Genomic DNA, 16,672 nt, shown 5'->3' on the forward strand with positions numbered 1-16,672 from the left:
TGGGCTACAACTAGATAGAGATAGCTCCTAAAGATTTGGAAAAGACCACATTCACATGTCCTTTTGGCACCATTGCTTACCAAATGATGCTATTCGAACTATGTAATGCCCCCACAACTTTTCAACGATGCATGATGAACATTTTTTCTGACATGGTGGGGCAATATCTAGTGGTCTTCATGGATGACTTCTCTATTTTTGGTCCATCCTTCAGCGATTGTTTGGAGAATCTTAAATGTGTGCTGAAGCGATGTGAAGAAAAGAATTTGGTACTCCACTGGGAGAAGTGTCATTTCATTCTTCGTAAGGGAATTGTCCTTGGACCAATCATCTCGTCCAAGGGAATTGAGGTAGATAAGGCTAAAATTGATCTTATCTCTAACCTACCCCCCACCCAAGAACATACGAGACGTGCGATCCTTCTTAGGACATGCCGGCTTTTATAAGAGATTCATAAAGGAATTTAGTCATCTCTCGTCCTTTATGTAATCTACTTCAAAAGGATGTATCATATGAGTGGACTGAGTAATGCCAGGAGCTTTCACTAAGCTTAAGGGCATGTTAACCACTACACCTATCATGCATCCACCCGATTGGTGCCTTCCTTTTGAACTTATGTGCGATGCGTCTGACTATGTTCTTAGGGTGGTTTTAGGCGAGAGAAAAGAAAAGAAGCCCTACGTTATTCATTACGCAAGTAGAACTCTTAATCCTGCCCAAGTGAACTACTCGACTACGAAAAAAGAACTCTTAGCCGTTGTGTTCACTTTGGACAAAGTTAGGTCTTACTTGATCGGATCCAAGATCGTCGTTTACACAGATCATGTGGCGCTCAAGTATCTTCTTTCTAAGAATAATGCTAAGCCCCACCTGATTAGATGGATCCTCCTACTCCAAGAATTTAATTTGGAAATAAAAGATAAAAGGGGAATAGAGAACGTAGTGGCTGACCATCTTTCCCACCTTGATCTCCCTAATTCCCTTGAGACGACACATATCAATGAAATGTTCCCTGACGAACAACTGTTCAAAGTCTCCCATTCACTTTAGTTTGCTGATATTACTAATTATCTTGCCACAGGTTTCACGCCAACATATTGAACTACGCAAGATAAGAAAAAAAAATTTCGCCGAGGTTCGTAAGTTCTTCTGGGATGATCCGTATTTGTTTAAATATTACCCAGACCAAATCTTAAGGAGATGTGTGTCAGACAATGAACACCAAAGTGTCATCTCCTTCTGTCACTCTCAAGCCCGTGGTGGTCACTTTTCTGCTAAAAAGACCATGGCCAAAATCCTGCAGTATGGCTTTTACTGGCCCATTATGTTCAAGGACACTAATGAGTTTTGCAAAGTGAGTGTTGTCAGAAATTGGGAGCATTATCCCATCGAAATATGATGCTCTTGAATCCCATTCTTATCATAGAAGCATTTGATTGCTGGGGCATCGATTTCATGGGACCATTCCCCCAATCCTTTGGGAATTTATACATTTTGCTAACAGTAGATTATGTCACTAAATGGGTCAATGCAATTCCATGTGGGAACAATGACCTCCAGACGGTCATTAAATTCTTAAAAGAAAACATCCTTTCCCGGTTCGGAATGCCCCGAGCCATCATTAGTGATGGGGGCTCACACTTTTGTAATAGGCCATTTGTGAATTTAATGAAGAAATATGGTATCTCCTACAAAGTGAGCACTCCATACCACCCACAAACAAGTGGGAAAGCTGAGATTTCTAATAGGGAAATTAAACACATCTTGAAAAAGATGGTTAACCCTAACCATAAGGATTGGTCACTCCGATTGACTAATGCTTTATGGGCTTACCATACCGCATTTAAAACCCCTATTAGAATGTCTCCCTGTAGACTTGTCTAAGGGAAAGCTTGCCACTTGCCTGTGGAGTTGGAGCATAAAGCCTACTGGGCAATTAAAAATCTGAATTTCAATTTGGACAATGTTGGCTTACTCGCAAACTTCAGTTGAATAAACTTGAAGAATCCGAAATGATGCGTATGAAAACTCGAGAATTTACAAGGACTGGATGAAGGCATTTCATAACCAACAATTCTTCGAAAAGCATTCACACAAGGTCAGAAGGTCCTCTTGTATAATTCTCGGTTATATCTCTTTTCGGGTAAGCTCCGATCTCACTCGACCGGCCCTTTCACTATTACCAATGTTCATCCTCATGGGGCTGTCGAGATTCGGAATCCAAACAATGGCAATGAATTCAAAGTAAATGGACATCGATTAAAGCCATTTGTTAAGCAATTTGATTTAGAGGACCTGTCCACATCTCTAAATGATCCTGTTTATCGGAATTGATTTCCTAGTCTGACGGATGTATAGTTAGGTTTTCTGTTTTCTGTTCTAAGATAGTCGGCTTTATGCTGCTTTGGATAGTTTACTTCTGCCTTTTTAGGATAGTTTGTTTTTGGTTGATAAACTCTTGTGCTAACCCACCTTCACGTTGAGATCCTTTGGAAAAAGCCGCAAAATTTCTTCATCGGGTACTATCTTTCCATCACTCTTCTTTTAAATACGTTATCTCTTTTGCAAATCTTACATATTTCTTTTACATTGAGGACAATGTAGATTTTAGGCTGGGGATGGGAGATTAGGTAAACTAATTAGTGTTTTCTCAGTTTTGAACAAAATTTGCAAAATTTTTGAAAAAGTTTTCAATGTTTATCTATTTGGAAAGCGATAAGTTGTGTATTTAAGACTGTTTTGAGTATGATAATAAGATAGAAATCGAGTTTTGAATTGTTGGAGTTGGAGCAACTAAGTAATTTATCACTTATGGTTCTTACATTCACTTGGTTAAGAGGATGATCGAATATTATTTTATTCAAATTGTTCTCTGTGGATAGTACTAGATTTTATGATTGTTAGTATGATGATCATTGAAAGATATGGAGAACCGAGTCTGGAGAATTTTATCCACCTTAAAAGAAGAAAGGAACCAGTTACAACATAGGAGATTGATAAAGAGGTCATAAAGAATGAAGAATGACAACATCTTTGAGGGGAATGAAAAATGTCTTTGAAAAGGATGTAATGTCTGAAAAAAAAAAGGATGAAAAGACTTAATGAATACAAATGACCGTTGATATAAAATTAAAAACCGGAAAAAGAAAGAAAAGGGGGTAAGTTCAAATCAGTACTTGGGTTTTTAACCAATCTTGCAATGATGAGCATGGCTAACATTATGAACAGATAGTATATTCACTGAGCATGTTGAAAAACTTGATATGTGAACTATGCTCTGACCTAATGGATAAAGGATTTATTTGATCGGTTACTTATGTGGTTCTGCTCCAGGTTTTCAAAAACTCACCTTCTCATCTTAAGTCTACTCATGCACACTTAATACACGAAAGATTGTTTTCTAAAAAAGGTTGAACATTGCGCATTAAACTTATTTATCGCATACTTTGCTCAGGACTAGAAAAATGCTGGTTGGGGATTGTGTTGAGGGTCAAATATTGCCTATTAAACCCCAATTATTACTTGGTTTTATGCACATGATAATGCTTAATGTATATTTTAGTCATGTTTGTGTTGCAAGGTGAATTCAAGAGCTTGGATTGAAAAGGATGCTAAAAGCATGGATTTAACGCTCAAGAATCACCATAGCCAGTGAACAAATCGACCATTGATAGTTTGGGGCCACTTGATCTCTGGATATACCTTAATTTTGGACTCGACCCCTTAATTTAGATAAATGAATGAATGGAAGGTGTAAATCTCTCATATAGAGATCATAGTGGACCCCACACGAGAGTACGTGTACACCACCGTGGTGCTACCGCCGTGCACCGAACCAGGGAAGTCGGTCAGCATGCGCTGAAGCGACTCCTGCTCGAACACAGCTCGCTACTGTGTAACGGGCGGACCATGTCCTCTTGTGAAATGCTGTGGGCCACCATCATGGCCCACGTGGACGATCTAAGCCTCCATCTTATAGAAGAGCTCGGGCCAGTCAAACCCATGTTAACCCTATGCACCCATGCACGTGCACGTGCCTATTACAGCGGTCACAAGAATACCATTCTACTGCGTTCAAGCAGTCGGAGCAGGTTTAACTCCATGGGCTGCACCAAACTCGGATCAAGAACGCAGTTTCTTGGGCTAAGATTTTGAGAGGAATCCAATGGATGGAGTGGATTTCCCAGAAAATTCCCATAGTGGGCCCCACCGAATAACGTAAAGAACGTGGAATCCCGAAACTAGTGGGATTTCCCACCGCGCACGCAACGAACTCCCTCCGTTATGAATCACTGTGGCCCACATCTATGATCGAATGAGCCGATTCAAACCATCAATCATGACCAGAGGGTGAATTCGACCACACTGTGGCTGGTTTCACACTTAGAGAGTACCTCACGCGCACACGAAACCATCCGTAGTTGTACCAGTCCCAAAGCTCTATTTTTAGATTCCTGATCTGCGTCCTTATGTTCAAACCAACACCATTCAAGGACTCAGTGGGGCCCACCGCTATGGGAATGAAGTAGATCCGAACCATTCATCGGACACAATGGCCACGACTAGACCGACTGTAGGGAAAATCTGGTCCAAAAATGTCCAGCGTAGCTCGCCACTCCAGCACCGACAGAGTTGAGGGATAGGGATTTCTGGCCGCAGCAATCCAAGATGCGTAATCTAGGCCGTTCGAACTATTTGCTGCACAGGAAGACCATAAGAGTTCAATCATCGTCAGGCCAGAAGGAAGGTGCCCCACCGGATAGCAAACTGCTCGCTGTTGCTGTGACCCCACTGTGCAATTCACTGCGAAACAGGGGCGGTTCCACAAGCTCCAGCCGACCTCTTTACACTAAAACTGCGTAAGTTTTCACGCAAGTTCCGCTGCGCCAAGACGAGTCTAACACACCTATAAATAGGTCTTCTCACTCCATCGTCTGGAAAAAAAGGAGAAAAAGGATTGAAGAAGAAAGGGAGAGAAAAGGAGGAGAGAACGGAAGCAAGAGGAGGAAAGGAGAGCAAAAGCGTGGAGAGGCCATCATTAAGAGTTTTTCCCTTTTCCTTAGTTATTTTTTTTATGCTTTCTTAAGAGATTCTAGTTCAATCATGTTTATGGTCGGAGCTACGGCTTAGAGGTGAAGCTTGTAGAGTGATGGGATGTTTTCTAGTACTTTGATTCATGTTTATATTGAACTCTCTTTGATTCAAGTTTGATTATAAGGAATACTTGTAGTTTTTAATGGTTTGTTATGACTTAAGTTACAATGGATCTGCGATAGCTTTGAGTATGTTCTTTTCATTATTGAGGTCGTGGATTGGTAAATTTTGTTGTTTGCTTTGTCCCATGGGCATGGTTTTGTGATGGAATCACTTCTAGTTCTCATACGTCTCAACCATTGAGAACTAGATCAAAGGAAGTTCAGATTTGACTTTAATAAGATATCTTCCAATTAGATAAAGATGAGACTCTGATTCCAGTTGTGTTCGTGAATCAAGCGTAGATCTCCTTGATCTCTACAAGTGGATTCTTGGAAACCCTAGTTTCCCACTTTTAAATTTCACAAGTTTTTCATTAAGTTTTTCACAATTATTCTCTCACTTATTCCAGATTTAGGTTTTCATCTTCTTCTAGTTCTAGTTCTAGTTGCTCTCAAAAAACACACGATTTTAGTCCTTGTGGATTCGACCTCGGTCTCACTGAGATTATTACTACATCGCAGCCCTGCACTTGGGGTTGTGAACACCAACCCGCAACAAACCCATGAAGTTAATGGTCAATCCACCTTCATTTGACCCATGATCATCACCATAGACTTGCATGACCATTAAATCCATGATTTAGATCAACCCTCTTTAACATGTGATAACATACTTAAACCTCCCAACACAACTTAACCTATAAGATAAACCAGTCATTTGATTCTTACCATTAACCAATGCATACAAATTTCCCGATTCTATCTCATTCAACTACTTCCATATCTACTCATTTACTTTCCAAGTCATCAAATCAACCATACAAATACCCAACTAGCCTTAGATCTAGCAATCTAACCGTCCGCATTACTATTAGACTACCTTATCATAACGACATTGCCCTGAGCTCATTTAAACCGTACTGAAACTCGTTCATCAATGATTTTAACCCATTCACCTTCTTTTTTTACCATTACGTTACATTTCCCATTGTTAAAATATAAATCTAACTGCTACTAACATACTCTCAACCATTTAAGGATTTTCATGGTGTACGCATTCTTACTGTTATGGGAAGATTCAAGCCCCTTCAATTTCGACGACTGATATCACCTTGATGCGATCAGATACCTGAGAGGTTATCTAGAATGGTGAAAATGACTGAAGGGAAAATGATTCTAGGCTCAGCTACAGTTGTGCTCCTACTCCGAGGCTATCGGTTCATAATAATCCGAGGCTAAGGCGGTCATTGTGAAGTTCAGACCAGAACTCACTTGCAAGACTTCGGGCTGTCCCATCATTGCTTGACCAGAAATGAATCATTCGACCACCCACATCTCTGTGTCACCCGTTGCAGGGAAACTCAACTCGACGGGTTAAGTTCACTACCCACCTCGAAGCTCTGAGGGGAGACCTCCAGAATACCTGACAAACAAGTAAGGCCGGGTCCATCATAAGTCCAGATCGAAGCTCGGCTCAGACTCGGGACGCTTTCCTCGCTAAATAACTCAATGGCAAAAGCCCATGTGTATGCTGGTCTAGGTCCGAGGCTCGGAATTAAGGCCTCTTTAGCCTGAGATCCCGAGCCGAGGCCGAGGCGGGATATGGATGTTTCATGCACTAAACAAAGAAACTACCTTAAGCAGACATGACTGATTGTCTCGCCCGTAGATATGCATGATACGCTACACGATCCTCGGATTATGGATAATATCTCCACGATCATAGAATCCCACTAATTGAGTGAATCGTGCTGAGATTAACGGACCTAGACCGTCCGATAGGCAGGTATAAATATAAAGGGACTCCAATGCTATAGGTACGTAACATCTTGTACTCTCTTACTACACCCGAACTTAGACCCAGATTCCCTTGACCTTACTTAGGCATCGGAGGGTCTCCTGCGTAAACCAGGGTCTCCGTTGCTCATTGCAAGTGTGCAGGTTCGAGACGTTGAAGTGATTCAGAGTTCGTGGATCGGAGAGGAGAGCCATCCAGGTTTAGTTATCAACAATTTTGGCACCTTCTGTGGGAATCTGATACGAAAGGTCAGGTTCCTATTCTTAAGCATAATGGTAAGAAGAAAGAAGAAAGTGGTAGCTGCGGAACCAGAACAAAATGATTAGACCTGTTCCTCTTCACTACTTCACGTTGAATCAGCTCTAGGGCCTTCCCAGTGTTCTCACAATCGGGCAAACAAGTATCGAACTATGCAAAGCGAGATATAAACCCTGTGCAATGAAATTAACCAGATGAAGCAGCGACAGGAGCTGCAGCCACATCCTGCTCAGGAAAACCCTATTCCTGAACCGGTTGGTCTGGTTGTGGAAGCTCATTCTGTGTCGAGGAGTATGAGACCCGAGGGGTCTCAACGGAAACCCGCACGGGCACCAGCTTCGGTTTAGACCCTCCCCCGACCCACATCCGAGCTCCGGCCCGAAATATAGCAACTTGGGTTCCGATGAATGCCTCGATCACCTCAGCCCTGGCACCAAAAGATCTCCGCCATGAGTTGAAAATGGGGAGGAGAAGGAGAACTCCTGAAATAGAAGACACTCAAGAGATAGTGGCTAAAAACAAAGATCCTTGGGAAACACTGTTCGCGGAGCTCAACAATAAGATCCTAACGCTTGAAAAGAATCAGCAGCCGTCGTCAGTTCCCACTGCTGTTCAAGCGATGATGGAAGAGACCAAGCCTCTCTTCATCTCTGTGATCATGAGCGAGGTGATGCCCCAGAGGTTCCGGACACCTCCCATCATCCAATACTCTGGGTCTAGTGACCCATCCGAACATGTAGAGGCTTATCGCTCACGGATACAGATCCAAACAGTGAAGGACGCGATGATGTGCAAAGGGTTTTCAATCACACTCACGGGATCCGCTCGGAGTTGGTACCGCCAGCTCAAACCCAACTCCGTTGGTTCCTTTGTGGAGCTTAGCCGATCATTCCTTACCCAATTCATAAGCGATAAGAAGAGTCAGAAACCAAATACTCACTTGTTCACCATCAAACAAGAGCCAAAGGAATCATTGAAAGACTACATCGCTCGTTTCAATGAAGAAGCATTACAGGTGGAGGACTATGACGACAAGATGACACTCTCTGCAGTGTTCAGTGGTCTAAAAGAGGGGAAGTTCACCTTCTCCATTGGGAAGAATCCTCCAAAGACATTAGCCGAGCTCATCACCAGAGCTCAGAAGTACGCTAACGCTGAGGAATTCTCCAATGCCCGCAAGAATGTTCAAGTAACAGAGTCAACTAGCAAAGAGAAGAGGCTAAGGAACGAAGAACCTCAGACACCCAGCAAAGGGCCAGATGACCGCGCTCCCCGCGATTATCGTCCAAGCAGAAAACTAGAGGGTAAATTCCATTCCTACACCCCCCCTCGACACATCCATCGAGCAGATTCTACTGAACATCCGAGGGCATAGTCTTCTGAATTGGCCTATTCGTTTGAAGGCTAATCCGGATCATCGAGACAAATGCAAATATTACTGTTTCCATCGAGATCACGGCCATAACACGGCCAACTGCGTGGATCTCAAGGATGAGATTGAAGCCCTTATTCGCAAGAGTCATTTACATCGGTATACCAAGGAAGAGAGAACATCTCAGAAAGAAGAGCGAGAGCAGCCGAATAAAGCCCCAGAAGACCCAGCCGAAATGCGCACCATCTTCGGTGGCTCGTCCGATGGAGGAGACTCAAACCGGGCTCAAAAAGCCCACTCTCGGAAGTCTAATCCGGAACATTACATCCACATGACAGAGCGGCCTAGCAAAGAACTCCAGGTCAGCCCATGTAGTCTCACCTTCACGGAAGACGATGCTTATGGAATCCATCATCCGCAGGATGATGCCCTAGTGGTTACTATGACCATAGCCAACCACAAGGTGTACCGCATCTTAGTCGACACCGGAAGCTCAGCCGATGTGATCTACTCCGAGGCTTTCAAAAGAATAGGGATTCCAAGGTCACACCTCAGACTTGTGAAGACTCCCCTGCACGGCTTTACCGGAGAAAGGTAATCTCCGAAGGAGCCATCTCTGTAACGCTCCAAAAATTGGGGGTCGAGCAGAGCTCAACTCCCGAGTTCCAATGCATCACTTATACAACATAGATAATGACGATTTAATGTTGTCCATATTAGTGCATTAAACATGAATGGGATTACACCAAAACAGCATATCATACTCCAAAGTTATTTAAATTATGCAAGCGGAAGACTGAGATGAACATATAAAGTATGTAAGTGTTTATCAATCCCCCGAGTATAAGTATGTTACCGGGCTAAATAAATACAAGTGTTTGTTTCAAAATTTACAAAATATTAAAATGTAATTGTCTAACTAATCCATGTAACCCTGTAATCCCGTCGAATTAGAACAAGGCCTACAGAGACCCGTCTGATAGCTGAATATAGGAGAATTCCTTCGCCTCATCCATGAAGTTCGGCTCCATCACGTAAGCCGCATCACAACCTACATCTAAATCAGAGTCTGGTTGGTGTTTTAAAACACCATCCCAGAGTGGGAGTGAGTGATCAACTCAGTGGTAATATAAGGCAAAGGTTAACATGTTATCAATTCAGTTAAGCGTAATGATAAAGTAGTACAACAATCATGTCCTAATTACTCTTGTTAATGCAAGAATGATATACGTAATGCTGCATGCCCTCGTCTGCACTCCCTCAGCGACATCATCTCACGATCGAAACTCCCTAAACGTGCGCTTCCTCGCCAAAGCACATGCAATGCGGTGCATGATCGTGTTAGCCAAGTAATTTATTAGGATTTTTTTCATATAGCAGATTTGGAAAGCTAAGGTACCTCCCTTTATATCACATACCCAAACAATGATCCATCTAGAGTCGTCAATCCTAGTTAATCACATACAATAGGTAAGTTATAGGGCATCACCCCTAATGAAAATAGTGGATAGGTAAGTTCATGAGTTTACACTCAAGGTCACTATGGAGAGGCTCATCACCTCAGCTAGGCCTAATTTATACTCGAGGTCACTACGGGAAGGCTTGTCACCTCGTCGTAAGCCGACAGCTCGAATACAGTGTCCCATACCACCGTATTCGGCTCACGAGTTTAGGTTGCTCACAGGTCACTATGAGGAGGCTCGTCACCCCAGCGTAGGCCGACAGGTCGACCACGATGTCCCATACCACCATGCACGGCTCATGAGTCTTAGCGTATCTTGGTACCATGGTTGAAACGGGTTTGCATTGGTAAGTGATACCTTAGATTCAAGCAGTGACGCCCATACATGGTAAACACACAATAGGTCAATCGAGTTATTTGATAAGTACGATTGGTATGAGCGTACGTTGAATTAATCAATATAGAGTGCATAAACACTCCTCGTGGCCTAACCACTGTCGACAATCACCATACGACTCGGATTCCTCGAATGTATCTAACGTGGCAAAACTAGTTCGGCCACTCAATTAGGAGTCATTACCGATTACCTGGACTAAATGGTAGTCCCAAACATACTCAAATGCAAGAGGGAATCATATATATTACTCACAACAGCATTTAACACATAATGTAAACATAAATCTCATTTGAGCATTTTATCAAACACATTAGACGCATTATTATACATATGCATCTTATACATAAATCACATATTTGAAATTGAGGCTACATGAAGGGATTTATACATATAGATAAGGTAGTTGAGAATCCCATCTGAACACCCTTAATAATTATAATTTATCAAACAATTACTCATTCAGACATTTTATCAAACACTTAGACTACATAATACTATTATCAAACACTTGGACTACATAATACTATATACATAAACTAAATTAGTTATAGAATATATTATGATAAATCCTTTTATACAGGAGTTGTCATACACACAACACACATGTATTCTAGATGAATAGTCATGGCAAGCATAAATCATAATTTCACTTTCATTCAAACATTTCAACAAACACATGAAATGCACTATTATATTCACATAATTCACACACATGTATAATTTAGTGAATACATTGTAACTAAGATCATATGGTAGTAATTAAGTTAGACATAAACCATTGCTGATATTGAAAGCCTTGAAAACCATAACCTAAACATTTATAGTCTGCACCTTTCGTCGGTTTGCTCGTCATGAACTCGGTTCGTACACTACACTTCCGTCTACAGCACAACGGCTACCTAAGTCATGAAATAGATTAGCTATTTCATCGTTTCCACTATTTGAATCCCTAAAATGAGATTAGGGTTAGGATTTCTTACCCAAATTGTATTTGGAATCGACGGTGTATCGAAACGGGAGAGATGATTCAGCCCGTGGGGTGGTGGGAGTGAATCCCAGCAACGACCCACAGATCTCTCTCTCTTCTCCCCACTCTTTTCTCCTCTTTCCTCTCTACTCTCTCCTAGGGTTAGAGAATTCGTATGGAATGAGAGAAGGGTGGTTTAAGGGCATTATATAGGCTCAGAACTGATGTCAATGGCCTCAGGGCCATGGTATACTTAGGTTATAGCCAAAGGGCATCTATTTCGGACAAACGGGACTCATCTGAAGGCCCATTACTCACCTACATCATAGAGTAAGTTCCCTGACCATGGATCTAAGCTAGGTTAAGGTTTCGGTCTGTTTAAATTTGTAGATCGACCGTGGAGGACCTGTTTCCGTTCAATGGTCATCATCACTCGATCAGGGCCACAAGTATACTAACATGTGCAGGAAAATTTTCCTGATCCATGGGTAAAGTTTGGTTAGAAACTAATGGTCTGAAACCTTCAATTTTGCCCGCAAGCGAATGGTCCAATTCACTTAAGTTTGAGCTCATTTTTCAAAGATATTCGCGTTTGTCACACACTTTGCTTAGGGCTCAAGTTGTGCATTTTGGGATACTATTTGGATTTGATTCCTGTGATGCTTGTCAAGCCCAGTATGCGGTCATAACCGTATAGTTTCGCGGTAATCGGACTTTCGACGCGCGGTCCAGGTCCGATACAGAGTTTCAATGTCCTCCCGAGAGCATCTGGGTTTTGAGATTGCTCCTAGGTCTTTGAGTAATGTTGAGTTAGCATTTTTAATGGTTTTGGGTCTTGTAGTTCGTACTTATAGTGGTTCAAGATAATTCACTGATTAATTTAGCTTAGTACTTAACTAATTTTCGTCTAATTTCTAAATGATTCGGTCATTAAGGATTTCTGCCTAAGATGGTACTCGGGTCTTTGTACAGATTTTTCCAAGATGTTACAATCTACCCCCCTTAAAGAAAAATTTCATCCTCGAAATTAGTACCTTTTCGTACTGCTCGAGAATCTGAGGGTAGTTCTTATAGACCTTGGCTTCTGTTTCCCAAGTAGCCTCTTCCTCAGTGTGGTGAGTCCACAATACTTTCACAAGCGGGATCACTTTGCTGCACAACACTTATTCCTTCCTATCAAGAATACATGTTGGTCACAATACGTATGTAGCATCTTCACTCAATTGCACCTACTCCCACTTGATAATGTGAGTAGGATCAGGAACGTATTTCTTCAGCATCGATACATGAAATACGTTGTGCATGCCTGCGAGTGGTGTGGGCAAGGCAATGCGTTATGCTACCACACCCACTCGGTCCAGAATCTGGAATAGACCAATGAATCGTGGCATAAGCTTCCCCTTCTTACCAAAACAAAGAACTTCCTTCATTGGGAAAACCTTAAGAAATACATGGTCCCCAACCTCGAATTCTAACTGCCACCGTCGTGTATTGGCGTAACTCTTCTATCTATTGTATTGCAAGAAGTCGACGCCTGATAATGTCAATCTTCTCAGAGGTCACCTATACTAAATCTAGGCCAATCAGGCTTTTCTTGCCAACTTCTGCCCAACAATGGGGTGCTCGACATGGACAGCCATACAACACTTCGTAGGGAGTCATGCCAATGCTCGCTTGGAAACTGTTGTTATAAGCGAACTCTACATAGGGAAGACAATCATCCCAACTGTCTTTGAAATCGAGCACACATACCCGCAACATATCTTCTAACACCTGATTTACCCGTTCCATCTGCCCGTCAGTCTGTGGTTGGAATGCGGTACTGAACTTCAGTTTTATCCCCATTGCTTCCTGGATTTGAGTCCAGAAGATAGATATGAATCATGTGTCTCGATCCGACACAATCTCCATAGGCACTCCATGCAATCGTACAATCTCCTTGATGTACAACTTGGCTAAATCATCCACGGAGTTTGAAACTTTAATTGGGAGAAAATGAGCCAATTTCGTCGATCAGTCCACAATCACCCAAATGGAATAATGTCCCTTCCTTGTTTTCAGTAACCTGATAATGAAATCCATAAATATGAAATCTCACTTCTATTCAGTTATGGCATGGGCTGAAGCAAACTAGGAGGTCGACGATGCTCAGCCTTGACCTGCTGGTACGTGAGACAACAGGATACAAAATCTACTATATAGGCCTTCATGTTGTCCCACAAGTATGAAGCTTCATATCTCGATACATCATTGTACTACCAGGATGCATCGCCATCTTCGAATTATGAGCAGCTTCGAGAATTTCCTTTCTTAAGTTATGAAGATTCGGGATGCATAGGCAGCCACGATAACGTAAACCCCCATCCGAACCAACTCTCCATTCAGAGTCTTCATCATCAATTGCCTACTCTCTCATTTTCACTAACAATTCGTCCTCTTTCTGAGCCACAATGATTCGGTCATCAACAAGTGGCTGTATACGAATATGTGAGATGCTCTTGAACGGCTCCTCTACTATAAGCTTCTGTTCGAAGTCTCGCACAAACTCGACCATATTCCATTCCTGTATCATCAGCGGAGCTGCAAATGTTATCATCTTCTTGCAGCTCAATGCATCCGCCACAAGGTTGGCCTTGCCGGGATGGTAGGAGACCTCATACTTGAAGTCTTTCAAGGTTTCCATCCATTGCCTGTAAGACCCCGTTTATTCCGTACGACTTTCTATGTTTATGTACATGAAATCTACGCCCTTAGCTAGACCTAGATTAGCCGTTCATAGTACACACCCAACTGACTGGGACCTCAAGACCTTGAAACCTATCTCATATCGACCGCCCCATCGCCATGATCGTGGAGGTACCACCCGTGCGTCGGTATGATACTCCATTAGTGAGATACGCCGTGAAGAATAATAAGTGTATCATGTGCGCATGGCACCATGTATTTCATTCCACACATGTGCACAACACATGTTATGCACACATGTACATGCCACACTTGGGTGAGAGAATCTCTTCCCATGTGTGTGATGTCACATACCCATACCTCTTCTCTCTCATGTGCATGAAAAGTCAACCTTTCTCCATGCCATACACTATGCATGACATCACCACACCATGCCATCCCATGCTCCTTTAATCCACCATTAATTACAAAGCATGAATTAAGTACCATAATCCTAGCCTAAGATAATGTTAATCACATTAGCTTAACTTAACCAAAATTTTATCCATTTCTTTATAAATACCCCTCCATCCCTTAGCATTTCACCATTTTTCCATATGAGAGAGAGAGAGGAGTGATCTTGGTGGGCCATCAACTCCATCAATCCCATCCCTTCCATCCATCTCAACCATCAATTCCATCTCAACCATCCATCTAATTCATCAAAGTGAGTACACCCACCCTACTCATTCTTATTTTGTTTTTGTTGTGTTTTTGTATGGTGGAAATGATGTTGATGATAATGATGTGATCAATGGTGTGGATATGTAGGAGAATACATATAAAAAGATGATAAAAAAATGGTGATCATATGATGATAATGGTGTGTTTAATGGTGTGGATTCATGGGAAAATACATATGAAAAGAATAATAATAGATATATATATATATATATATATATATATATATATATATATTTGGTGGGACCCATTAATTATGGGCCCCACTAGAATTTTGTAGGCCATCCAAATCATTCAAAGTGTGGCCCATTGTGTTGGCCAAACACACACACATGCCCATGCACACACGTGCACACAACACCAAAAAAAAATACACTGCAGCGTCCTCTGTACGCTGAAGCAGGCAGCACCTGGCTGCTTAAATGAAGGGGTTTGGACTGTGGGTCCACAGCAGGCCCCACCCATGATGTATGTATCAAATCCACGCCGTCTATTCAATTTTTCAGATCATTTTAGGCGTTGAGCCAAAAAAATGAAGCCAATCTAGTTCTCTGGCAGGCCACACCATCAAAAATCATATGAAAACATGCTAAAACATATAAAAGTACTTTCTGGGGGCCCACCTGAAATTTTGATGTATCTGAAACTTGGAATGACCCCTTAACCTAGTGGGACACACACAATAGACGAACTGGATCGTCCCGTTGTGGGCCCCAAATATGAAAAAAAAAAAACAAAATGTAAAACTGACGCTGCAGCAAGCAACGTCTCTGCTGACGCTGGAAAGAGGTGGGTCCCACCACAGGCCCCACCATGATGTGTGTCGAACATCAGTCCCATGCATTTGATGGGTCCCGTTTAAAAATAGGCCACCCCCAAATTTTAGCCATACACGGAACTCAGGTGGCCCACACCATCAAAAATCATGTAAAGACATGCTAAAATATACAAAAATATTTGATGGGGCCCACCTGAAACTTTGATGCATCTAAAACTTGGACTGACCCCTCCACCAAGTGAGACACACACAATGGATGGACTGGATCTCTCAAGTGACCCACCTTGATGAGAAAATATACAAATAATAATAATAATAATATCAAAATAAAATAATGGTGTGAGGAAGTGACATCCACATTTGGGGTAAAATTTTGTGGGCCGATCATGGCCACACCACAATGTATGTGCTAAATCCACACCATTCATCCATCTTACTAGCACCATTTATTGTATGGTCCCAAAAATCAGGCCGATTAGAAGTTCATGTAGGCCATGCCACTTGGACAGTGGAAATTGTACACAAAATACTTAGATTTTTTTCTGGGGCCCACCTTGGTGATGAAAGGTATATCTGGGTCATTCATTCACTCCTTCAGACCATTTTAAGTCATGAGTAAAAGAATGAGGTAGATCCACAACTTAGGTGGACCACACTATAAGAAACAGTGGGAATAAAATTCCCTACTATTAAATCATTTGAGTTCTACTGTGATGTGTGACGGCCACCAAAGTTGAGTCAGCCATTAGATCATGGAGCCAACTCGTTACATGTATTTTACATCCCAGTCGTCCATCATTTAGACCATCCATGTGTCATAAGTCCCACTCGACGTATGTACCTTATATCCATGTCATTCATCTAGTGGGTGGTATCAGTTATGATGTTGTTTGTTATATGAACTGTTCATGGGGTGAACCCCACCATGTCAATGAGACCCATAATTATACAAAATATAATAATAATAATAATAATAATAATAATAATAATAATAATAATAAGGAAAGGGAATTGCATGCTTACCAATGAAAGCTTCCCTG

General features: G+C 41.9%; 1 protein-coding gene across 1 annotated transcript; it reads left to right on the forward strand.

The window, feature by feature from the left end:
• Nucleotides 1–7,654: 7,654 nt before the first annotated feature.
• LOC131224291 (uncharacterized) lies at nucleotides 7,655–9,221 on the forward strand. Its single transcript, XM_058219815.1, has 2 exons — nucleotides 7,655–8,440; nucleotides 8,655–9,221. Exons 1-2 carry the CDS (start codon nucleotides 7,655–7,657, stop codon nucleotides 9,219–9,221), a joined length of 1,353 nt encoding a protein of 450 aa, XP_058075798.1.
• The last annotated feature ends 7,451 nt before the right edge of the window (nucleotides 9,222–16,672 follow it).

The sequence above is a fragment of the Magnolia sinica genome, chromosome 13, assembly GCF_029962835.1.
Source record: "Magnolia sinica isolate HGM2019 chromosome 13, MsV1, whole genome shotgun sequence".
Lineage (NCBI taxonomy): Eukaryota > Viridiplantae > Streptophyta > Magnoliopsida > Magnoliales > Magnoliaceae > Magnolia > Magnolia sinica.